This window comes from Astyanax mexicanus, chromosome 10 (genome assembly GCF_023375975.1).
Source record: "Astyanax mexicanus isolate ESR-SI-001 chromosome 10, AstMex3_surface, whole genome shotgun sequence".
NCBI classification, from domain to species: Eukaryota; Metazoa; Chordata; class Actinopteri; order Characiformes; family Acestrorhamphidae; genus Astyanax; species Astyanax mexicanus.
In genome coordinates this window covers 10,438,439-10,464,315 of record NC_064417.1, presented here as the reverse complement: position 1 = coordinate 10,464,315, position 25,877 = coordinate 10,438,439, and the positions used below count along the sequence as shown (strand labels likewise).

General features: G+C 35.9%; 3 protein-coding genes and 1 non-coding gene across 5 annotated transcripts; 1 reads left to right on the top strand and 3 right to left on the bottom strand.

Annotated features, from left to right (window-relative positions):
- Positions 1-1,260: 1,260 nt before the first annotated feature.
- LOC107197304 (cytochrome c oxidase subunit 8B, mitochondrial) lies at positions 1,261-2,958 on the bottom strand. Its single transcript, XM_015603785.3, has 2 exons — positions 2,693-2,958; positions 1,261-1,452 (listed from the first exon to the last, which is right to left on the bottom strand). The coding sequence occupies exons 1-2, from the start codon at positions 2,795-2,797 to the stop codon at positions 1,357-1,359; spliced, it is 201 nt and encodes a 66-aa protein (XP_015459271.1). The 5' UTR covers positions 2,798-2,958; the 3' UTR covers positions 1,261-1,356.
- Positions 2,959-5,795: 2,837 nt separating this feature from the next.
- LOC125804757 (spexin prohormone 2-like) lies at positions 5,796-8,317 on the bottom strand. The gene is made up of 5 exons (XM_049484185.1): positions 7,744-8,317; positions 7,591-7,668; positions 7,454-7,508; positions 6,801-6,878; positions 5,796-6,703 (listed from the first exon to the last, which is right to left on the bottom strand). Exons 1-5 carry the CDS (start codon positions 7,750-7,752, stop codon positions 6,618-6,620), a joined length of 306 nt encoding a protein of 101 aa, XP_049340142.1. The 5' UTR covers positions 7,753-8,317; the 3' UTR covers positions 5,796-6,617.
- Positions 6,771-6,839, top strand: LOC125804881 (small nucleolar RNA SNORD36). Its single transcript, XR_007441102.1, has one exon. It is a non-coding gene; the product is annotated as a small nucleolar RNA SNORD36 (small nucleolar RNA).
- Positions 8,318-8,504: 187 nt separating the features above from the next.
- Positions 8,505-25,806, bottom strand: tesmin (testis expressed metallothionein like protein). Of its 2 annotated transcripts, none has more exons than XM_022683945.2 (11): positions 25,706-25,806; positions 21,567-21,943; positions 20,487-20,600; positions 19,771-19,939; positions 19,428-19,576; positions 17,960-18,021; positions 15,490-15,540; positions 15,123-15,225; positions 10,876-11,013; positions 10,229-10,353; positions 8,505-8,981 (listed from the first exon to the last, which is right to left on the bottom strand). In XM_022683945.2, exons 2-11 carry the CDS (start codon positions 21,933-21,935, stop codon positions 8,795-8,797), a joined length of 1,467 nt encoding a protein of 488 aa, XP_022539666.2. In that variant the 5' UTR covers positions 21,936-21,943; positions 25,706-25,806; the 3' UTR covers positions 8,505-8,794. The 2 variants fall into 2 exon arrangements, with proteins under 2 accessions (XP_022539666.2, XP_022539665.2); XM_022683944.2 differs by lacking the exon at positions 25,706-25,806 and adding an exon at positions 23,308-23,982.
- Between the last annotated feature and the right edge of the window lie 71 nt (positions 25,807-25,877).

Below are 25,877 nucleotides of genomic sequence, written 5' to 3'. Positions count from 1 at the left end.
CTTCATCTAAGTCACAGGGGGGTATTATGTAAATCCATAGACTAATGACTTTTCTAAGAGCTAATTGGAGGCAGGATGTGATGGAATTGGATGTGTTGGTTGAAGCTGTCCTGCTCTATAAAAACACACCAGTTTTGAGTTTGCTGTTCTTAAGAAGCACTGCTTGACCTACGTTCAAAAAGTGTTGACTTGTATGAAGCTGGAAAGGGTTACAAAAGTATCTTTAAAAGCTTTGATGTTCATGTGTCCACAGTAAGACAGACGGTCTACAAATGGAGAAAGTTCAACACTGTTGCTACTCTCTAGGTGTGGTCATTCTGTAAAGATGACTGCAAGAGCACAGCACAGAATGATCAATGAGGTGAGGAAGAATCAGTGTCAGCTAAAGACTTACAGAAATCTCTGGCACATGCTAACATTTTTGTTGACAAATCTACAATAAGAACAAGATTGGATTTCATGGGAGGACACAGAGGAAGCCACTGCTGTCCAAAAAAAACATTGCTGCAAGTTTGAAGTTTGCAAAAGAGCAGCTGGATGTTCCACAGCAGTACTGGCTAAATTTACTGTGGACAGATAACACCAAAATTGAGTGTTTGAAAGGAACACACAACGCTATGTGTGGAGAAAAAAGGCACAGCACACCATCATTACAACCTCACCCCAACTGTGAAATATGGTGGAGGGGGTATCATGATTTCACATGCCAGTACAGAAGGAACGTGAGCGAAAAAGAAAACAGGATTTTAATGGTCCCCTCTCCCTACTCGGGCCCCCACTACCACGCTCATGCTTGTCTTGTGTTACTATAAGTACATTTTTAATATACATTAAACTATTAAAACTTTTGCTGGGTTTATTTTTACTGTGAATATAGCAGACTTTATAACTAATAGAAATGCACTGAAATAACTTTGAATAAAGACTAATCTAAGTCTAGTCCTAATCTTAGCTTTAACTGTAAGTCTACACTTAACCTTGGTTCTATCAATAACCCTGGCCTTGACCATAACACTTACCATAGCTTTAGCCCTAATTCTTAACCCTAGCTTTACTAGGGTTTAACCATAACTTTGACCTTAGCTCTAGCACTAACCCTTGATCCTAATCCTGACCCTAAACCTTAACACTAAATCTGACCCTAACTCTACCCTACATTTCCAAAAAGTCCTAGCCCTGTCGTGTGTAAACAAATGCTTGTTTAATTGTGGTTCTAAATGAAAGAATAGCAGTGATTCCAAAAGCCACTTGCACTAAAAGTGTAATATCACATCATTTATTAATCACAGGGATTAAACAGGCTTTTTAATGAGGAATTCAGATAGACTGGACAGTCAGCAGGAGGATTCGGGTCACTCAGGGACGTTTCTTATAGTCCTCCAGATGTGCCAGAATCCATCCAGACGGGCCCAGGATGGTCAAAAACATCACAGTCATCACAAAGACCTGCTCCTGTAGTGGACACACAGAGAGGTTTAAAACTCACCATTTACTTATGACCTTCAAACACAAAAGTACATACTTTCTCCCTTCTGTCAAAGAGAAAATTTATATAAGAATAATTTATTTGAATAATTAATAGATACTGAATAAAAATAATAAATAATTCATACAGAAAAATCATATTATCCATTGAATAATTCTTAGTGGTTACTGGATATTCCTAATATTCCTAATTCCTAATTGATATAATACATTTGAATACATTCTGAATAATACACACTGGTTACTAAACTATTTTTAAAAGATACTTATAAGATAATTCCTGGTAGATTCTGAATTATACACAATAAATAAATGCAATTAACTTTCTATTAGAGAACAGAATATATACTGATAAACTAATAATTATTTAAAAAATCATAGTAGCCATTAAATGAATCTTAGTGGTTACTGGATAATTATTAGAATGTATTTTATAGTCGTTTCTAAACTGCTGCATAACTACATTGTCACATTTGAGTTGTATTTGACGTAAAATGAAAGAAAGTCAATTATGAGATTTTACAAGATACTAGATACTGTGCTTAACAGTAATAAAAATACTGTAAATTATGTAAAAAAAAATCCATTTGGATAAACTTTACCGTTAAATGTTTACATAGCAACATGTCTTATTTTGTCACTTATTTGTCAGTTTTTTTTTTTCTAAAATATGTCAGTGTCAGTTTTTATTAAGCACATAAACAGGCCTGATTAATTTATGATAAAGCAGATATTTTCCATGCACAGTTATCCCGGGCCGGGGGCGGAGTAACCTTGGGTCAGGCTGCATTCCTCTCTGAGCACTAGTTTGAAGCACTAGTAATAGTGTGACTTTTGGTCACAAGGTTAGACGTCTGGCAGACGGCCAGGTTATTTTTATTCATAGATCACAAAGCTTGATCAGTGCTGAATACCGGACTGAGGGGAAACGGGCTCAGAGTGAGGAGGGTTTAATGTCCTCTGGCTGAAGCTGAAGTCTGTATACAGATCTGTTATAAACACGCAGCTGATGGCGGCATGTGGCGCATGCCTTAAACTACGTGTGGAGAGTGGCAGCTCCAATGGCGACGCTGGATTAATAATATCTATAAATTAAAACGCATGAATTTTAATTAAGATGGGTTGCAGAAGTACATTTAATGGCAGTAAATGACTAAAAAGGGTACAGTTTATAATTATAATAAAGCAGTAATTTGTTTGTACTTACCCCTGCAGAAATGTGGTGTTTGGCAGGTTTATCGGTGATTTGAGCTTTTTGGGTGATACTGTGCCTCAGTGGAGCTCTGAGGAGGCTGAGAGAGCGACTCCACATTATTCCCTTTCTGCCTGTTTCAGTGAAAGCTCTGGATCTGGAGAAGAAGCTTCTGGACTTTGCACTCTGTCCACCTGCTGTTTAATACCTCAAAGTATAAGAGCAGTCTGATACACACCCACACACATTCTGATCCGCCCTCTACTGTGTGTGTGTTAAGCCTTCCTTTCCAACCAACAACTTGACAACAAGCACCAAAAAAGTGGAACAGAGCCATAGAATTCCATTTCAGGTATTTACATCTGGATCTGATACAACGTTCAGGGGCCAGTTGTTCAAAAAATGTAATCCGGATCAAAATTATCCAGATTTGGTAATCACATTTTTTGCTATCCAGGATCAGGTGATCTGTCTTACTTTTAAGCCAGTTTTTCAAAGCAATATTGGATTGGATCAACCTGATCCAGAAACACAGTTTTCAGGATTAGCTAATCTGGATTACCAGCTATTTAAAAAACAGATAGAAGAACCAACAAACGGGGATTGATGACTCCTTTTCTTGCAGTAACAAGATACTGCTTATTGCAAAACAATACGAGCAATTGAGCGTTTAAATGGAGTTCTGCAGAGACGCTTTGCATGACTTAACTATTTGCGAGTCGAACCACAGGGAGCATGCAACATAACACTTGCATGTATTGTCCTGCCCAATGTTGCTACCAGACGCAATGTCCCTCTCTGTGATGTTTATGATGCACCTGAGCCTGTTGAAGAACCAGAACAAACTCTGGTGTTCTTTGCAATTGTTCGAAATAATTTTTGACAGCTTCATATCTGATAAATGTTTCTTTGACATTAATATACAGTGATGAATGACAGTGACGTAGATGAAAAAAATCAATTTATTATTTTTGTTTGTTATTGAAATCTTTTGGGGGGTTTATTTAATGGGGTCAAGATTGTTTTTATTTTTACGTTACTATAGAAAAAGGCTTAATTGGTAGCCAATGTCTACTCTATCACTGTAACGGTTAAACAGGTCAAGTGCAAAACAGAAATAAAAGTATATACACTAAATTGTACAAATGTATTTTTTTTTTACTTTAAAACTTTGATTTTAAAGTTTTACCACATTTTCTTCATGAAATCCACTTTGAAATCCTACCCCTTGTTGGGATCAGGGTAATCCTGTTTTTTTGGATCAAAGTTATCCAAATCCTACTGAAAAGTTTTGAACAACAGAAACTGAAGGTTTGATCCATTTACAAACTAGGATTGGATTACGTGATCTGATCCGATTTCAGAATGCTTCTTTTCCTTTTGAACAACCCATTTTTCAGATTTGATCCAATCCGATAACCAAAATCCGATCAGATTTCCTTTGAACAACTGGCCCCAGAAGATAGCACCTTCTGTCTGAACCCACCTATTTTTCTTCTGAGCAAAAGTATTTGAACATGTGACTGTCAGGTGTGTTTTTTTTGCCCAGGTGTTTGAATACAATAATTATTCAAACAAAAAACAGCGCTGAATGTCTAAGTTCAGTTTTAGATTTAGGTTTTTCATGTGCTGACTGTGCATTTATTGTTTGAGAAGTAAACAACATGAAAATCAGAGAGGTGTCTGTGGGTAAAAAAACAAGCAACTGTAAAGCTGAGATAAGATGGAAAATCAATCAGAGCCATTGCCTAAATATTGGCTATGGCCTGTACAACCGTTTGAAATGTCCTGAAGACATGACTGGTGTACTAAGTAACAGATGTTAAACAAGCAGAACAAGGAACGCCACAATCGCAGTTAACATTGTGCTGTTAAAAAAAGACCCTGAAAGGAGAACTCTGGTGTAAAATGGACTTTTGTCGTAGAAAAAAAACAGGATAAAAAGTACTTACCCTTGATGAGTAGCACATCTCTGTTTTCCCACAGCGTTCTGTGATCCAGAAATGAACAGTTTGCACAAACACCAATCAGACTGAGTGATAGGAGCATAATTTGCCCTGATAAATAGTTTTTTTCACTGTTATCCAGCTCAAAGTAGCTCTACACCTCCTTGCTAGAATCCGGAGAGCTCTGACATTTAAAACGAGGCATTAATAACTTAAAAAGTGCACAAGAAGCTAAAAACCTCAGTTTACATTCCATGCCGCTAGCTTCAGCTCTGTGTGCCGATAGCTTTAGCTCTGTGTGCCGCCATCATTGTACTGATAATGACAGACATATATATATATATATATATATATATATATATATATATATATATATATATATATATACATAGAAACATAGCCTAGATTCCTGGCGTCGTCTGCAACAGTAATGGCGGAACCCAAATCGTTATGGGATGTAAACAGTGGTTTTTATAAGGCTTCTTGTGCACTACCAGAAAGTGGCAATGCCAATACACAAGCCTGTACAGGCTACATGCACTAATCAGCCATAACCTTAAAAACAATAATACATTTTGTGTTTGGTCCCCCTTGTGCCACTAGCTCTGACATGTTGTCATGGATGCCACAAGACCTCTAAAGGTGTTATGTGTTATCGGGAACCAAGAGGTTAGCAGCAGTCTCTTTTAGCCCTGCAAAATGTGATTTGACAGTTGCATATTCTACATAATTTTTCTGCTTCCAACACATCATTTTCAAGAACTGTTTACATGATACCTGGTATATAGATAAAGTAAGCAATGTTACTATACAGCAGCAACTTGTTGAACATTTTCACTTTTCTTTTCAGTAAAAAACTTTTCACTCTGAAACCCGACCAAGCTGAGTTTATGCACTGTCACACTGTGAGGAGTGTGTGCAGGAAGCCACGTATCTCTGAGGGCAGATTACACACCTCTCACACACTCTGCATTTCAGCTGTTCACTGGCTCTGCCTGGCCCACTGAAACAGAGCTGTACTAAATTATAAATCATATCATGTCCTTATTTTACATAAATAAAACACATTTGTCACATTTCACATTTGTTGATGTTATATTTTTGGTTTATTATTTTTATTAACTGACAAATGCATTGAATAAACAGTACATGTTTATTATAATGTCCAGAAGTATGTCACTGTAGATACACTTACATTATTTACATGGCCTCTGACAAAGTAACAGCAAACCTCAATAACTTAATAGCATTTTTCGTGTTCATTCATTTTCACTGAATAGGCTGATTATCATTGCATTAGTGTAAAAAACACAAAGCAAAAGTGAATTTTATTTAAGCAAATTTACACAAACAACATAAGCAGTCCCTAAAAACACAAAAAACAGTGCTTTATATTTACATAATTAAATTTTGAAAGTAATACCATGTCACATCAACTTTTTACAAAGGAACGTTTGTACATGGAAATGTAAAACTGTCCTTACCACGACATATTTTTCATGTAAAATGCATTCTTTGGTACCTTCTGTTTTTGTTAAAATACACAGCCTGTCCCACACAGAAATAAACAAGAAAATTTGAGTATAACACCATCATTTATTTTGTTTGCTTTTATGAGGTTATATAAATTACAAAAATACACACATAAATGCAATACAAACTGACTGCTGTACAGCAGCGGTAACAACTTCAGAATTTTAATTACGAATTATATACCAGTCATGTTTAGTTATATATTTGGCATATATATTTAATTTTACATAAGTGAATGTACAAATCAATGTGTTTTATTCATGGGTACCCAAACTTCTAAACCTCACTATATACATGCTGACCATCAAACAGAGTTCGTGAAATGCACAAATTGGCGCACACTGGTATTGATTGGTGTTTTGTTTTGGTGTCCTTGTAAATCAGGGTCTTACTGACTATACACTGGATTAATTAAATCATCATCATCAAATCTTTTTAATACCTTAAAAAAAATTACCCTCCTACTCTGTATAATGTATCAGAACATTCTCCTCTGTGAAGAAATGTGTAGGTCTGCCAGCGGCCACGGTCTTCAACTTCTGGAATTCTACATTAAACCAGGAAAACACACCATGATAACTTCACTGATATTTTAACAGGAGATAATGCACTGATGACAATGATGTACAAGTTTTTTTTCATACCTTTAATAACTGTGTACCAGCTTTTTAACCCTGAGTTATAAATATTGTCATCACTGTCTGGTACATATCTTCTGCCATCTGTGGAAAAATTAAATCACACTAAATAAAAATCTAAGAAAACATATTCCAATAAACAAGTGATTAGATAAATAAACAGATTTGCTATTAGTGAATGGAACTGTAATTATCAAAACATATTTGGCCTTAAAATATAAAGCATTTTATGTCTGTAAAACTACAAACTTGGCAACAACAATTAACCCACTACATTGTTTACTGTATATTTAAAATAACTATCTAACTAAAAACTGGAAATTAGCATTTACCTAACATTTTCATGATTCCAGACATTAAGTTGTCTTTTGTTGTTTGACAACCCAAATATGTGAGTATCAATAAAAAAAACAGTAATAGTGTCTCACTTTTCCATCAATTCTTTTATCAAGACATTGTAAAATGTCAGATTCCTTATTGGTTCAGCTGGATTCCTATTAGTCAATTTTCAATCCAAGTGCTGATTATTTCCAGTCCCAAGCTTTTCACAGTTGTCTGAAATCACAGTTTTAACATACTAAACAACTCCTTGTTCTACCTCAGGCTTGTGCCCTGAGGGTTCTGTTTTAATGACCCTGGGTCAATAAGGGAAGACTCACATTTGCCCTTCAGATACAGCATTGACTGCGGCCCCCAGTTCTTAGACAGAGTCGTCTGTAGACATGAAATATGGGACATATTAAACAATAATACCTGCTTTACCATGTATTGAAAAATTTGAGTGAGCCATCCTTACCTTCTGGATACAGTGTGACTCCGAAAACAAGATGACCATCACAACTGAGCATGTCCAAACAACCCGTGTCCTCGGACTCTGTTTATAAGAGAAACATCAGCTTAACTCTCTCACTATACAGTCTGCATGAAAAAGCAGCACAAGCATATTTACCATTTTCATTCCACCGGGACAGGCAATGGATGAGATGGAACTGAGTGATGATTCTGATCGGACCACTTCTCAGCTCCCTTTTTATTCCCATCAGGAGCAATGGGGCCATTGGTTCGATAGAGCCTACTGTGAGGAACGGCTGAGGTTTATAGCCCATCCTATCACAGAAAACTGCCCATATTAACCCCTCTAAAGCTGACGTCAACAACTCAATTGCCATAATGAAGATCAATGGCGAGATTTACCATCTTCAAAATCACACACAATTTGTTTTCATTTCAAAACTCACTCCTGGAGTGATGCCATTTATTTAACACACGTCAAGGTGAATACAGACAGACATATCACAGAAATTCACAAATAAAATAAATTAACTACACATCACAAACAGAATTATGAAGATAAGTTAAATACTCACAGAGGTGATGTAAATTGTAGATAGTATAGAACACTTTCGTAAAATAGCTTTTGTATGGCTAGAAAATAAATACATGAAATAAATCAATAAATAGTGAGGTATTTATAAATATCTAGACTATATTTACATATACACTAATACAAATAAGAGTGCAAATCAACTGAAAATATATATAAATCTATATTAATTAAATTAAATTACTCTTTGTTTACAGTCAACCTAGACTCAAAAAAGTGTATTGAATGTATTAAACATATATGTGTTCATCCTTTTCAAGAGAATAAACATACAGTTTTTTAGTATATCTGTTGCTAAGCATAAGCAATAGATAAAAATGTTGATGCAATACATTGTATTTATGTGAAAAAAACATTAAAGTCTAACTAAATACACCTAAATAAAAATGTGCTGTTTTAGTAACTGAACTGAAAAAATAGGTTAAATAAAAAGATGAAAACAGAACAGTGGGTTTACTCAATTCAAAAATCTCAAATGACGGCAGACCAACTAAATAAGCTGCATCAGTACAATCACTATCTTTCAGTTAAGTTACAGGTGGCTGAGATTCTGCTGATATGACGTCACAGCACTACTTTTTGTGTCCTATGGTAGCAGTGGGAGATGCTGTTTCTTTCACTGCACTCCTGTGGATTTAAACATCGAACGCACAATTTGTGTCAGGCACTGGCCAAACTCCTCTAAAATCATTCGCTCAGCGTGAGGCTGCGTGTGCCTTTCCCGCTCGGCCTCCTCGGCCTGGGCCAGCAGGCAGCCGCATGTGGCTTCCACAACATCAGGCGTGATGCAGGAGAGAGGACACCTATTACCAACACACACACACACACACACACCTTCTATAAGTGTGACACACACAAGTGTGGAAAATAACAAGCTTTTGCAACCCAAAAATAAGCTTAATGCACTGAGTTAGGCTGGATTTAACAGAGCCCTGAACATCCCTCTACTCCTCCATCAAGACTTTAATTTTAACTACTTAAACTACAATGATGCAAGTAACATATAAATTTTGTAATCTTTTCAATATAGTAATCATAATTTATTTGGAATTAGACACACAATCAACCTGAAAACGTGATACAATTATAAGACTATATTAATAATATATAATATTATCAGTTACAAATTTTATTTATAATATATTGTTGGGAAGGTTTTATTCAATTCTATCTAATTGCATTTGTCAGTTTGTTTTTTGATAAAGGCTGTTTGTGCCAAAAAAATCAAATCAATATTTATGTTTACACTGGAGCTGCAATGATAATATAGCTAACAAGTATAAGAGGATTATCTCACCCATTAGCATCATGTCTAAATCACCACGCACATGCATTACTGATACCTAAAAGACAGACTAAAGTACAGATGCAATTCGGATTGCTACTACTGTTTTGTTGTTATGTGATACCTTAACCACTGTTTATTTCTTTTCTGAATATTGAATCACGCAGTCTTTTACTAATCACGAAGTGTCTTTAAGTGAGTGACTGTCCAGCAAGTCACACATCTCTCTTTAATAGGAACTGAAAGGGAGAGATAAACACTCTGTGTCACAGGATGAGAGAACAGGGGCCATGGAGATAAAAGCTAAATAAAGCCTCCTCCATTTTTTTCTAGTAGCTTATTATACAACCTAACATATATGCTCAACCGGATATCTAGACTAAAATTCTACAATATAACGTAGTTCTACAATGTAGTTTTACTACATTTGTCACACTGCATCCAAAGACCTTGGGCACTAAATTTGTAACTAATCTAATTCTTATGTGTTAATAAAATTGCAAACGTGTCTTTCATAGTTTGTATATTAATATCATGTGCATTTAAAAAAAAGGCATATTTTCTTTTGTGTAAATTGTGTATTTACTATGTATACAGGCAGCATGACTCAGTATTCAAACCATAAATTATATAAATTTAATAGATTAAAGCTTAGCAGAATAAGTAAAGAAAGTGCAGACTATCATCTTAAATTCAGATGACATTAGTCTTTGTAAATGTAGGAGATATTTCCCATAATTATTAAACAGAGCTGCATAATCTCACTTGTGCAGACCGGAGCTGTTCTCAGGGGTGTTGGGGGTTTCCCTTCCAGTGAGCTCTCTCACCGGACTTCCATCATAATTGCGACAGCCAATGCACTTACAGGTGGAGGAGCACATGATCTTGGCCTGCAACATAAACACGCCCAGTCAAAGAAATCCTGGTTAAGATTATAAGGTGCACTTTTTTCTATAAAAAACATGGTTGCACTCAGTTTAATTTCCTATTTTCACAGAGATAGTATCATATTTACACTTATACTTATACTGATAATTTACAACGTATTGTGTTAAATTAACACATGTCTTGTTATCAGCTTCTTCTACTACATTCATCACTGGTCAGTCTCTCTCCAGAGGGAAGCTACTGTACAGACATTAGGGGTTGTGGTCTGTTCTCAGCACAGCAGTGACACTGACATGGAATGATGACAGGGTTGAGGGTTCCTTTAACATGGCTTTTAACCCTCACTGCTACCTGGCCTGTAGTACAATTGATTTCAGTCTGGATGTAGACCATAGTCTACCTGGTCTAAAGGAAAGCTAACATAAACTGTGTATCAACAAATAAACTATTGTTTCTAACTTAACAACAATAAGGTGGAGCTAAAAGAGGGGTTTCGAAAAATTTGCTCCTGTGTGTGTGTTTACCTCGTAACACTCGCAGTAGTTCTTCAGGCAGCCCGAACGTTTGCAGTTGCACCCCTTTGTGTGACGACTTTTCACATCCCCAACCTTTCTGATTCCGGTTTTTGGATGAAAGGCCTTTGGGTTCCTCTTTAAGCAAATCTGAGAAAAACAAATGAAAGCAGTACACAGTACTTCTTATATTTTTCTTCATTTAATTTATTTCTACAATGTATAATAATATTAATGTACAGTGCCCTCCATAATTATTGGCACCTCTGGTTAAGATGTGTTCTTTAGCTTCTCATAAATTGAGTTTTGTTCAAAATAATATAGGACCACGATGGGAAAAAAAGTAAAGTCCAACCTTTAACTCAAGTAAATTTTAAGGGGGAAATAAAATCCCTGACTAAGAAATAATTATTCTTCATAAAATCACCTGTTCCACAATTATTGGCACCCCTAACAATTCTTAGGAAATAAATTTAATAAAAGTATTTCTGTCACTTCTACAGTAGTTTACGAAGTTGATCAGAGTATGTAGGAACATTTAATTAGTAATTCACAACTTCCTGTTTCCCTGGGGTATAAATATGACGTGACACAGAGGCCATTTATCTTCAACATGGGAAAGACAAAGGAACATACCATTCAAGTGAGGCAGATGTGTGTTGACCTTCACAAGTCAGGCAATGGCTACAAGAAAATCGCTACTCGCCTACACCTGTCCATATCTACTGTCAGAGGAATTATTAAGAAGTTTAAAACAACTGGAACAGTGGTAAACAAGCCTGGACAAGGACGCAAGTTTATTTTGCCACTACGCACAGTGAGGAGGATGTAAAGAGAAATAAAAAGTTCTCCAAAGCTCACTGTTACAGAATTGCAACAAATGGTAGCTTCTTGGGGTCACAAAGTCTCCAAAACAACCATCAGGCGCTATCTACATGCCAACAAGCTGTTTGGGAGGCATGCACGGAAGAAACCATTTCTCACTCACAATCATAAACGCAAACGTTTGGAGTTTGCTAAGCGGTACTATGACTTCAACTGGGACCGTGTACTTTGGTCAGATGAAACAAAGATAGAGCTTTTTGGCAACAAATGCTCTAAGTGGGTCTGGCGTAACACAAGAGCTGAGTATGCAGAAAAGCACCTCATGCCCACTGTGAAATACGGCGGGGGATCAGTGATGCTGTGGGCCTGTTTCTCTTCTAAAGGCCCTGGGAACCTTGTTAGGGTGCATGGCATCATGAATGCTCTAAAATACCAGGACATTTTAAAACAAAATCTGGTGGCTTCTGCCCGAAAGCTGAAGATGGGTCGTCACTGGGTCTTTCAGCAAGATAATGACCTTAAACATGTGGCCAAATCTACACAGAAATGGTTCACCGCACACAGAATCAAGCTCCTCCCATGGCCATCTCAGTCCCCAGACCTCAACCCCATTGAAAACCTGTGGGGTGAGCTGAAGAGGAGAGTGCAGAGGAGAGGACCCAGGTCGTTGGATGATTTAGAGAGAATGTGCAAAGAGGAATGGTCAAAGATCCCTCTTTCTGTATTCTCCCATCTTGTGAAACATTACAGGAGAAGATTAGGTGCTGTTTTGTTGGCAAAAGGGGGTTGTACAAAGTATTAACATCAGGGGTGCTAATAATTGTGGCACATATGATTTGATGTTAAATAATTATTTCTTAATGTGGGATTTTTTTCCTACTGAATAAATTCACTTGAGTTAAAGGTTATATTTTACTCTGGTCCTATATTATTTTGAACAAAACTCAATTTATGAGAAGCTAAAGAACACATCTTAACCAGGGGTGCCAATAATTATGGAGGGCACTGTATATATTAAAGACCTGAAAACAATGAAGGAACACATATATAATTGTGTAGTAAACAAAAAAAGTGGCCTTTACAATTCCGATCTAAACCCTACTGAGATGGTGATTTGGGATGAGCTGGAGCTTCACAGCATAACGGAAACGCAGCAACTATTGTTCAGCACCTCCAGGAACTCCTTCAAGAGGCCGAGAAAACTACTGCAGGTAACTATACCTCATAAAGCCACTGAGAAAATATATAAAGTATAAAACATATTCTGGATTGTTTAAAACTTACTGTTTACAAATTATTTTCACATGTTATTGCATAGTTTTAATGTTTTAAATATTACATTTACAATGTTAAAAAATCGTAAAATTGAACAATTTTGACAAGTAATTAAATTACATTTATTTACAATAATATTTATTATTATTATTTTTAAATAGCATTTATCATAGAGAACACTCACAAAGATCTTTACAGATTAAAATGAACAAACACATTACACGACAGTTCAGTTCAAGACAATGCCTGCATAAAAATATTAAGTCTTTAACTGCTTTTTAAAAGACTCTTAAAATGTTAGGTAACGTATTTCACAATTTATGAGCAACAACCTCAAAAGCGTGATCTCTGCGCATCTTCAGTCAGGTACATGAAACCCACAGCAGGTTCAGGTTGCTTGACCTGAGAGAGCGTGCAGGTATTTGTGGGTGCAGTAGATCAGCTATATACATGGGAGCCTGCCCATGCAATGCTCTGAAATTAGGGTACGAATTTTAAACTATATCCTTTGCTCCCCAGGAAACCAATGCAGAGAAAACTATAATGGGAGTTATACAGTGTATCATAAAAGTGAGTACATCTCTCACTTTTCTGCAGATATTTAAGTATATCTTTTCATGGGACAACACTGACAAAATTACACTTTGACACAATGAAATATAAATCCGTGTGCAGCTAATATAACAGTATAAATTAATTCTTCCCTCAAAATAACTCAATATACAGCCATTAATGTCTAAACTACCGGCAGCTAAAGTGAGGACACCCTTTACTGAAAGCACCAGAAGTGTCAATATTTCGTGTGGCCACAATTATTTTCCAGAACTGTCTTAACTCTCCTAGGCATGGAGTTTACCAGACAGTCACATGTTGAAACTGGAATGCTTTTCCACTCCTCCATGCTGACATCAGGGAGCTGGCGGATATTCGAGGCGTTGCTCTCCTCCACCTTCTGCTTGAGGATTCCCCAAAGATGTTCTATTGGGTTTAGGTCTGGAGTCATGCTTGGCCGGTCAATCACCTTTACCCTCAGCCTCTTCAATAAAGCAGTGGTCGGTTTAGAGGTGTGTTTGGGGTCATTATCATGCTGGAACACGGCCCTGCCACCCAGTTTCCTGAGGGAGGGGATCATGCTCTGCTTCAGTATTTTACACTACATATTGGAGTAAATGTGTCCCTCAATGAAATGTAACTCCCCAACACCTGCTGCACTCATGCAGCCCCAGATCATGGCATTCCCACCACCATGCCTGACTGTAGACATGACACACTTATCTTTGTACTCCTCACCTGATTGCTGCCACACATGCTTAAGAGCATCTGAACCAAACAAATTACTCTTGGTCTTTGTTGACACGTCTTCAGCAAACTGTTGCATACAGAATTCTGAAGAGTCTTCCCTCTGGGGTGACAGCCATGTAGACCAATTTGATGTAGTGTGCAGCGTATGCTCTGAGCCTGACAGGCGGACTCCCCACCTCCTCAATCTCTGCAGCAATGCTGACAGCACTCCTTTCAAAGACAGCATTTGGATGTGATGCTGAGCACCTGCACTCAGCTTCTTTGAAAGACCAACAGGAGGTCTGTTCTAAGTGGACCCTGCTGTTTTAATCGCTGGATGATCTTGGCCCCTGTGCTGCAGCTCAGTTTCAGGGTGTTGACCATCTTCATGTAGAGCAACAATTCATCTTTTATTATCCTCAGAGAGTTCTTTGCCATGAGGTGCCATGTTGGAACTTTCAGTGACCAGTATGAGAGAGTGTGAGAGCTGTACTACAAAATTGAACACACCTGCTCCCTATGCACACCTGAGACCTAGTAACAGTAACAAGTCACATGACATTTAGAGGGAAAAATAACAAGCAGTGTTCAATTTGAACATTTAGGGGTGCAGTCTTTTAGGGGGTTATTCACTTTTGTTGCTGGTGGTTTAGACATTAACGGCTGTATATTGAGTTATTTTAAGAGAAGAATAAATTTACACTGTTATATAAGCTGCACACAGACTACTTATAAGATTTATTTGCTCTAGTAAGCAATGTGAGCAGACATGGAACTACATTTCTATCATGTAGGCCAGGGCTCTGATTTGGCCACAAAATGACAATTACCTTGCTTTCCATAATTGACCACAGTGAAATGTTAGAATCAGGCTGTACCTTCATTGCTCTGTATCTCTCTGACTTGTGCTCCATGTTGTTACAGCAGTTGGTACAGTTACAGTTGCTGCAAACTTCTCCACTTGCAAAGCAGTCACAGTATCTGGTAGATAGATTAACTTTAGGTGCCGGCATTGTAACAAAACAATGTTATTGTCATATATTACTATTTATACTACATATTAGCTGTTATGTGGATATTTTTCTTTTAAATAATATAATTAAAATTTTAATTAATTAGCTATACTGCTCTATTTGTAATATACTGCTGTTTATGTAACACCTAAAATGTGAGCAATCAGATTTGTTTAGACCAGTATTATATCCCTAACTGAATTTAAAAAAGAATGAATGAAGGGTCACTTACAGTTTCAAACACTGTGACCTAGTGCAGTTGCAAGGCTTCTTCAGTCTTTCTCTGGTATTGAAAAACACAGAAACATTTTAACATGAAACGCACACTGACAAAACATAACACACCCCTGCTAAACTCTACATGCAGGCAGATATGTAAATGATTACAGGTGTCTGCGCACACCCTGAGCAAGGTGTGTGTCTAATTTCATGCCTTGCGTCCACGCTGATAAAATAACGTTGGAGTTTAGGAATATATTAGTGCTGATGGGCATGGCGGTCCGGAAGTTCTTCTTTTTTTTCTTTTTACCTATATATTGTATTCATCTATACTAAATGTTGGTTTAAAATGTGAATTTCTTTCTAATTTCTTATTTATTTTTTACTATTTTGTTATTATTATTATTTCTAATGAGTGAAAATAAAGGTTGATTGATTGAAATTCATTGTTGCAAACTCTTTTGCAACAAGCTTTTACATAAACAATAAATAGCAATTAAATGAGCTGCCTTTCCAGCGTGAACACCCAGGTCAGTATCCCCTGAGACACAGTACTCTTAAGGCACGAACACACAAAAGTCAGCGCACACCTGCCTCTTAAAGGAAATGATTACTTGCACACTGATTGGTTTATTTCATGTTACTCCCAAAACACACCCATGAATAATTAAGAGAATTAGTACATGCCTTTTGCGCAATTTAAGCTGTGCAAGTTATATTTTCTACACCCTCACGATACCAAAAACACAGGACATGCCCCTAAATCACTCTGTGCAAAGCGCTACTAACTGGTGCGCTATAGATCGCAGAAATAGGGCCATAGGTCTTGCTACCAGATGTAGAGGTGTAAAATGCTTTCCTCACTGCCCTATAAAAATATTCTCAGAAGATATTTTAGACAAACAGAGGCGTGTAAAAGTATTTTCCCCCTTACAGATTTCTTTTGTTTTTGTATTTTTGTCATACTTACATTTTTAGATGAATAAAATTTATATCAGACAAATATAACCTAAGTAAATACATTGTAAAAACATTATGCCCTTATCTAAAGAAATTCCATAACAGGTTTTTCCAAAAGGGCATAGACAACTCATAAAAGGACCCAGAACAATATTTAAAGAACTGTAGATCTCACTTGCCTCAGTTAAGGTCAGTGTTAAAAATGTATTAATAAGAAAGTGGCTGGTCAAAAATGGCCTGTCTTACATTTACCTTAAGAAATTTGATGATCCCCTGAATATTTAGACTGATGTAACAAAAGTGGAACTTTTTGGAAGTTTTGTGTCCCATTACATCTGGGGTAAAACTAACACATAATTTCAGAAAAAAGAACATCATACTGAACGTAAAACATGGTGGTGGTAGTGTGATGGTCTGGGACTGCTTTGCTGTTTTAGGGTCTGGACAACCTGCTGTAATAGATGGAACCAGGAATTCTGCTGTTTACCAAACAATCCTGAAGGGGAATATCCGGGAATATATTCTTATATCTTTATAAGATTGTATGATAATCTGAAAAATATCTGTATGACAAAAAAGCAAAAAACGAAGAAATCTGTAAAAATACTTTTTCACCCCACGGTGTATTCATTATATATTCATTAATAATTGGTTACTGATAGTAAAACCTTGCCAGGGATTTTGCTCAGAGTGAGTGTGTGTGTGTGTGTGTGTAAACTGAGCTAAGCAGAATGTATATTATTCTTTTAGTCTCAGGGGACCTCTGAGCAGGATCTCTGGCGTCCTTCAGCAAAAGAACCCGTCTATTCTTAAAGGTTTGAATTATGTAGAGCTTCACAGAAGTTTACATTGTATGTATACCCAAGTTTCTCACAGAGGTTTTAGGAATAAAACCCGTAAGCATGCATGGATACCCAAAATGCAAAGGGCAACACCAGTACTAATGTCTGTGTGGGTCTTGGTTTGGAGCAGTTGAGGGGAGCAGAGCCTTAATCTTAATAAATGAAAAACAGCTTTTCTTTAATTAAAGCCAGTTGATTTATCAGTAATTGTGGTTGTAAGAATAATTAAGTGTTGGGAGCTGAGAAATAGTTGCTGAAAGTAATTAACCTCTTGGTAAGGGATCACTTACACGAGTGCTACAGTCCTGCTGTTGCTGTAGATGCAAGATCTGGTTATGAAATCTCCTTTATCAACAAACCGAACAGTTTTAACCTTTACTTAAATTAGTTTAAAAATGTGCATATTAAAAAATGGTCACAAACAGTTGGATGAAAAAAAACACTGTTGTAGGTGGCATGAAACAATAATAATATATATGTACAAAAAAAATAAATAAAATAAAATATATTAAAAGATAATAATAAAATAATAATAATAAAAAAGCACCACTTATGTAGTATGTGTGAGTGTAACTTATTCACACAAATAAAGTTTAATTTGATTCCAACAACTCTGTGGTGCATTATTTTTTGTCAGTAAGTGTAACGACTAATGAGTATGTATGCTGTAATTGTTCATACCGCACACTTTGGGTCTCACTGGACTCCACCCCTCCTGGTTTAGGAAGTTCAGTGCAGGAGCTCTGATGGCACAGCAGAAGTGAAAATCACTTAAAATAAGTAAAAACCAGATACAAAATATTGGATTGTTATGAATTTGAACTTTGACTAAAGACCACCTATTTCAAGATAGCTTAATTTAACACTTAAAACGTTCTTAATAAGAAAACCTATGAAAACATTGGCTCCTATCTTACGAGCTTTGCGATGCACTTAGCAATTTTACAAATAGAACAGTCTATTTTCACTGATATTTTCATGTACATTGTTTAAATAGCAAAAGTGTTTGTGAATATATCTACACTGATGGACATGATTGTCTGGAAATTAGGTGTGTTCAGGTACTATTGTACTGCTAGCTTGGCAGCGGAAAACACAGGAGCGCCACTGACTGATTTGAACTATGACAACAGTTAACCCGCATGTACATTTAGTGCACGTACACCCCCGCTCCTTACGCACACAAGAACAGGTCGCAGCACACAAACCCAACTTTAACGTACACAATAAACAGAATACTAAATAAAATCAGATTGCTGTTCCCGTAAATGAGCTGCTTGCGCACCTTGAGCAGGTCAGTTTCCTTATTAATTGACACACTGACTGGTTTACTTCATGTTGCGCCAAAAACACACTAGTGCTGGACGATTATGGCCTAAAAAAAATCTTAGTTTTTTCACAAAAAAAAAAAATCTGATTTCCCCCCTACTAAAAATAAAGATGACAATGAAATGGTTCAAAACTAGGTTTACCTGTAAATATCTGTTTGATGTTCAGAATTAATCGTGAAAATGGCCTAGCACTAAAACACACCCTTGATTAATTAAGAGAATTCGTACAGGCCTTCTCCCAGTGTTACGATATCAGACATTCTAACAAGCCCTAAATAATGCTGCACAGTGCACGGTTGACAGCTCGCCTATACCTTGTTAAAAAAGATCTTAATTCTTTGATGTCTCTGACAATGGTATTTTTTATATTGTGTAATGTGTAATGTATCTGCTGTGTATTGTGTATATGCAAATCTAGGTACACCATATGTCCAAATGTTTGTGGACATTTAAATAAAAGTATTTTGTTGAGCTACCCATGCAAATGCACACTTGTCTGTTTTCTGTAGAGAAGTACTCTCTGGAGCAGATGATTAGATAGATATTTTTTAATGGAGAGTGAAACACTTCTGTGTTTTGCTGCTAAATTGCACAAATGTAAATATACTTTGAAATGTGTGTATAAGTTCTATCTAAAATTCTATCTAAATGATCTAAATAAGGAACAGAGGTGTGGACACACATACAAACCCTGAAAGTTTAAGGGCATAACAATAACTTGAACCAGTTAACATGCTAGGCAAGGAATAAATCTACAATGTTATTATAATAAAATGTGGATAAACAAATAAACAAATCCATTTTAGATGTGTACTGACCGGAGAGATGTATGTCCCTAATGTGAAATTGTAGCTGGGAGTAGAAGAATTCGAATTGGAGGATGGGTGGACATTAGAGCTGGTGAGGGAGGACAAATACATCGGAGAGGAGAATCCCCTCTGCACCTGTTTCGGTAGTGGACTATCAGCTGGAAATCAAGGTGAGAGTCATAATCACCACCACCCAATCATGTATATTCTCACTGTCAGGTCAAAATCTTGTACCTTGAATTTACACCAAAATGGTCAAAATACTGGGCCATCTTTAAAGAATGAAACTGGACCTCTTCAACCCTGTGTTGTGAACACAGTCTTAAAGTAAATCTAGTTGTTATTTATTTACCTGTTTCCTGTGTGAGACAGCGCTCAGGGGAGTGTGAGTGATCTGCAGTGTACAGAAGGGGGTCAGGATTTGGTGTACTTTGGTCCTGGACCATGGGTTGGATGATCTGGTTTGGGCTGCAGTGATTCAGTACCATCATCTGTCCACCATCATTTACGTTACACACAACCTGCACATACACACACACACACACACAACTGGGTATCCTACAGTATCCTATGTTCTGCGTTTTTTTTGTCATCTTTGCAGTGGGTGTGTAAGGAAAGAATCAAATATGCAACAATCTCTAAGTAAAAATTATATTCATGCAGAAACCTACAGCAGAAGGTTGACAACAAAATAATGTAACAGCACCTTTAATGAGCTGAATCATGTGAGCTTAATGAGGCAAAGCACAAAGATGGAAATAGTCTGCGGTTCCATATTACTGATACTGGGGAGTCACTTCATCATGTTCAGTGGCTTGCAAAAGTATTCATACCCCTTGAACTTTTCATATTGAATACTTTGTATGAATACTTTTGCCAGCCACTGTATATGCACAGGATTTTATGTTAATTTGAAAATTATGTTTCCTGGTAGTACCTAAATGCTCTTTACAGGGTAAAAGCACTCAAATATCTAATTTTATTTATTTAATTTTAAATTTAATTTTAAATTTAAACAGTACTAAAGTAATTATACATCTAGAAGCATTTAAAGTTGTTAAACCTCACATTGTGGCCCATGTCCAGAAGCTCAGTGACAGACTCTTGTCTGGAACAGGTCTGTTTACAGTGCTCGTCTGCTCCCTCTGAGGTAATGCTGGCAACACCTTCGTGCATCTCTGCCTGTCACAATAAAGGGATTAAGTCATTAAACAGATTGAGTTCAAGAAAAAGCTGAGGTATTTCTTTGTAAACTATCAATCCAACATCTACAATCACTTTATTATTATATATATATTATTACTTACTACCTATACACAGTAGACAAATAATCTGTTTGCAGTAATTTCCTGTCAAATTATCTGCATCAAAATCGCGTTATCACTTACCCCAATATTTGCTTTATTCATTGTGGTTTTTAATTTTACTAGAAGTTTATTCTGGATAATTTGTATAATTTACTGTCATACTGCAATTCCCAATTCAGTTCCAGTTGGCAATTTGAAACGTACATCAGGTATGTGATTAGGTTTGATTAAGCAACACAAATAAGGAAGAGACAACTACTGAGTTACTATTGCTTTATCACAGTCTGAGGGAATATAATGCTTCCTCCACTATGTATATAAAAGCTAAGAGGGAAAACAACATCACAAAGGAAGAACTTATTGTATGATAAGTATTTGTATGGAAAAAATGGACTCTGCTTTTCCTAACATCTGATATAAAAGCACACAAATTAGGCAACACCAACCATGATGGAGGATGTGTGCTCTGGCCAACTATATTCCCATATTTTGGGAATGTATTAAATTGCAAATTACATTTTTTGTGGATTTTTTTTTTAATGTTATAAAAGATAATCTACCAAAACATGCAAGGTTATTTATTTTGGTGATCTAAACAACTTTGTGATACACCTTTGTGAAACCTATTGATAGCTACTTGATTAGAACTTTATTTGGGATATTGATGATATTAGAACTTAATTATAGATGTTAATGTTAATAAAACCTCCTTCTACTTTCCAATGCTGTCCCATTTTGTTTTACAAAAAAATGCTTAAAATAAAAAAATATCATAGTTGTAAGGACAAAACACTTTTACAATGTTTTTCCCCCTGCACACGTTTTAATTTCTTATACTTACCGAAGTCATCCAATAAGGAAAAGCTTCTTCAGGTGTCCAAGTGGACAGCGTGTTTTTACAGAGGCCCACCGGTGGATTCATAAAGTGATATGGTGCGGCTTGACATAGCAGGTAATCAGGATACGGAACAAGGGGGCACTGGGACAATGGGTCACAGTACATTCTGGACTTGCCCAAATCATTATCCAGTCTGGGATAACCGAGCTCGTCTGGATTTGTGGTATGTGGGGGTCCTTCACTGTAGTGGTGAACTGAGCCTGAATAAAAGACTTCGTTTGGGATTTCAACATGGAATAAAGACGCAGGAACAAAAGACCCTCTGTTTAAGTCTCCTTGAAAACTGCACTCTGGACCTCCAAAGCTATTCATCTGCAAATCTGGAAAAAAAGATAATATATTAACTGGCTCACAGCTAGCAACTCAACAGTGTTCAAAACCAAAAGACCATGAGATATACTCATATAGGTGATTGTACTAATTTACTAGTTTAAGCAAAAAATAATATAATATTAGCTTTCAGATTTAGTGCCTGAACCAAAAAAAACAAATATTTTGTTGCCTTTAGCTTTGATTGCGGCACCCTTTCATTGTGGCATTATTTCGATAAGCGTTTGCAATGTCACAAGATTTATTTCAATCCAGTGTTGAATTAATATTTAACCAAGATCTTGCATTGATGATGGTAGAGTCTGACCACTGCACAAAGCCTTCTCCAGCACATCCCAAAGAGTCTCAGTGGGGTTAAGGTCTGGATATGGCTATAACTTTGCCTATTTAATCTTTTGAATATTTTAGCTTAATTTGATCAGTGTTTAAAGACAGACCTTATATAACCAAACAAATAAAACTGAAGAAATTACTTTTGAATTGTAATGAATAAAAATGTTAATTTCATAAGAGGGAAAGGTTATGATTCACTTTGTGCTTAAATGCTGTGCTTGGTTTGTGCAATACATGCATTTTGTTACTGTGCCCAAATAATTCAACTTCACATTACTCTGTCGGAGGCACATTGTTTTAGATAATTTCTGATTTATGTTAGGTGTCCTCTTGCAAACTTAATTTAGTTTTTTTTTACAGCAGGTTTTTTTTGCACCCCTATGATAATCAAATGTGTTTGGTTTCTTTCTAATAAGAGATCCTGTAACCCCTCTGAAGCCTAGTACAGTTACTACTTTTTTACACACTTTTACAAGGTGTGACAGTGACAACATATACTTGCATGTGTATATTTGGCTGAAATAAATGCCTCTTATTTGAAATGTCAAATGTGTGTACATTAATTAATGTTTTTTTTGTTTGTTTTGTTTTAGAATATGGATTAGAACATTACTCAAATATGACTATTTACTGTATACTAACACTACACAACACAACAAATGCTCTCAAACACATTTAGAGGAGAAGAAATTCAAGAAATTCAAACTTTTGACACGTTCAGCACAGTTGTTATTACAACGAATAACACATAAAGCTAATTGACAACATGCCAAGATATGCAAAGATGTAATTTAAGCAAGAGGTGCTACTTTGAAGAATCTAAAATATAAAACATATTCTGGTTGTTTAACTATTTTCTTAATTGCTAAATAATTCATGTTTTTCTTCTTCATAGTTTGGATGACTTAGTAGACCTAGTATTAATCTACAGAACATCTAAAATAATGATATACCCCTGAATTTAGTTTAACATAGTTAAAAGCTTATTTTAACCTTTATCACTTTTTATCCCAATACTGACCTTCAGTTATCACAGGAAGCTGTAAACTCTACAGATTATTTGCTTTTTATCTTCTAAATTAGCTAAATCCACTGGATGCTCCCAGACACGCCAATAATAAATGCAAATAATATATGATAAACTACGCTAAACTAAACTAACCTACACTAAGATAAATTAAGCTAAACCTAGCTACGCTAAACTAAGCTAAACTACGCTAAGATAAGCTAAGCTAAGATAAATTAAACGAAACTACGCTAAACTAAACTAGGATACGCTAATCTAAACTAAGACATGCTAATCTAAACTATGCTACGATAAGATGAGCTAAAATACGCTTCGCTAAACTAAACTAAGCTACACTAAGGGAATGCAAGCTAAACTAGATTAAGCTAAGCTAAAACAAGCTACGCTAAGCTAAACTAAGCTAAGCTAGGCGAATTTGAAGCTGGTGTTGACCGTTGCTGTCATGTTCAGTCAGTTTACACGGAGCCGGGGTTTTACTGTGCGGGTTTTTGCTGAAATGTGCCGTTTAAATCGCAGTTTTGTTTACTGTATTATTAAGAATCAGCTCGGTTATTTTTAATGATTGTGTGTCGGTTTTATGCTGTTTAATTCGGCTCCACCGATGTACTGGAGAATACACTAAGAGTAATTAGGTAACTTAACCCTAAGTTCCAATACAGCCGCATTTACAGTTCAAAAGAGATGAAAAAAACAAAATAAGAAATTAGAATTTATAAATATATTTTTTTAAACAAATACATTTGACATAAATGAATAATATATATAATATAGAAAAATTAAAATAAGATTAATATAAAAAAATAACATACAAATTAAAGAATTTATAAAATAAATAATGAAAATAAAGTAGCTTAATAATAATAATGGTAAAAAAAATTGATATGATAAATATGACAGTAATAAACTAAGATCATAATTAAATACAAAAAGTAAGAACAATTAAAAATTAAAAGTCAATTATATGAGAAACAATAAACAGTCACAGGCTCAGAGGGTGATTAGAAACTAAAAGTTTTGTTTTGGTTTAGTGACCCCAGCGAGCTGAGATTTACTGTTTCCTGTAGTGAATTCCAGCTCGCTGGTACTCTGTAGCTAAAAACAGCATAATTTCAGTAAAAACTCTTAGTACCTGACAGGTGATTTAGCCACTGGAACAAGTGTGATATATATTTACTGTTATTTATTGAGATCAGAAAAGAGATATAAGTATATAATGACCAGAAAGTAATTTATATATAAAAATCTATCTACAATCTTAGTAAGTATTTCTGTGATTGTTAAAAAAAAATTATTGAAAAAAACATTGAATCATAGTAAAATCAACTTGCACAAATAAATACATTCTGACATCAGAGAAATTATGGGGGGGGGGGAATTAAAACCCTTTTGCTATTTGGAAAATCTAATGTTACAGAACCGTTCTATGTTTTTAGGTGGGCTGTGTAAGACAAATTGCATTTAAACACGTAATACACCGATTATAGAGAACAAATAAATTTCTCCATTCAGATAGAACAAATTTGATTGTGGTTTATGAGAAGTATAAACATATACCATTCTCACACCCTATTGGTTCGCAATCCACCACATCTGCACACATCACGCCCACACACCAGCAAGGACATAGCAGATGTATGTACTGTGGTATTAAAACCTTTGGGCACCCCTGATCATTTTCATGATTTTCCTTTCCTCATTGGTTGTTCAGATCAGCAATTTCAGTTTAATGTATCATATAACAGACAAACACAGCGATATTTGAGAAGTGAAGGTAATAGGATTTAAAGAAAGTGTGCAGTAATTCTTTAAACAAAATTAGGCAGGTGCATAAATTTGGACACCCTTGTCTTTTTATTGATTTTAATACTTTTAGCACTAATTATTGGAACAAAAATAACGTGTGACGTGGCCTAAGCTTTTGTTTTTTAAATTGCATTTGCCCCTTACTTACTTACACTTTTACTTGGGTAAAAAGCTTGAGTTGATACTTCAACAGATTTTTTTTAAACCTAGTATTTATACTTCATCCCAAGTAATGGATGTAAATATTTTTGACACCTTTGATAAGAAAAAAAAGTATTATACTTTGCAGTAATTTTACTAATATTAAATGTTTAATGCCCAGACCACCAAGCAGTTACAACTGCATTTTCAGCCTCACTAAAGTGTTCAATTTCAATTTAGTGCACATTCTGACATTAAAATGTAAATGTTTTATTGTGATTTTCTTTGTTCTTATAGATCAGTTGAACACTGGTGTGTGACTAGTTCCTGCAGAAACAGTGAATGTGGTGCAGATTTGTGGGGTGCCAAAACTTTTGCTCAAATGTTGCATAGTCAATACTATAAACAGTGTCCACAAACGTTTGATTAACCTTTGGGGTGCGCAAACCTTTGCCCAAGAGATGGTAGAAACTCGTCAAGCCATCAGACAGAAGTTGATAGAACTAAATTAAACTGGACAGCAGATGGCGGCAAAAGCTTGGAGTTGTTATGCAGGATGAACACGTCCATCCGGGAACCGAGACAAAACGTTTTAGGGAACTGTTTGAGTTCTGTTTCTC

Coding starts and splice junctions, on each gene's coding strand:
- LOC107197304 (XM_015603785.3), bottom strand. CDS start 2,797: ATGTGGAGTCGCTCTCTCAGCCTCCTCAGAGCTCCACTGAGGCACAGT. Junction 1,453..2,692: donor AACACCACATTTCTGCAGGG/GTAAGTACAAAC, acceptor TGTCCACTACAG/GAGCAGGTCTTTGTGATGAC.
- LOC125804757 (XM_049484185.1), bottom strand. Junction 7,509..7,590: donor AGTCACACTGTATCCAGAAG/GTAAGGATGGCT, acceptor TCATGTCTACAG/ACGACTCTGTCTAAGAACTG. Junction 6,704..6,800: donor CTGGTACACAGTTATTAAAG/GTATGAAAAAAA, acceptor GGTTTAATGTAG/AATTCCAGAAGTTGAAGACC.
- tesmin (XM_022683945.2), bottom strand. CDS start 21,935: ATGAATAGCTTTGGAGGTCCAGAGTGCAGTTTTCAAGGAGACTTAAAC. Junction 15,541..17,959: donor AGTGAGACCCAAAGTGTGCG/GTATGAACAATT, acceptor TTTCAATACCAG/AGAAAGACTGAAGAAGCCTT. Junction 8,982..10,228: donor AACAGCTCCGGTCTGCACAA/GTGAGATTATGC, acceptor TGTTGGTAATAG/GTGTCCTCTCTCCTGCATCA.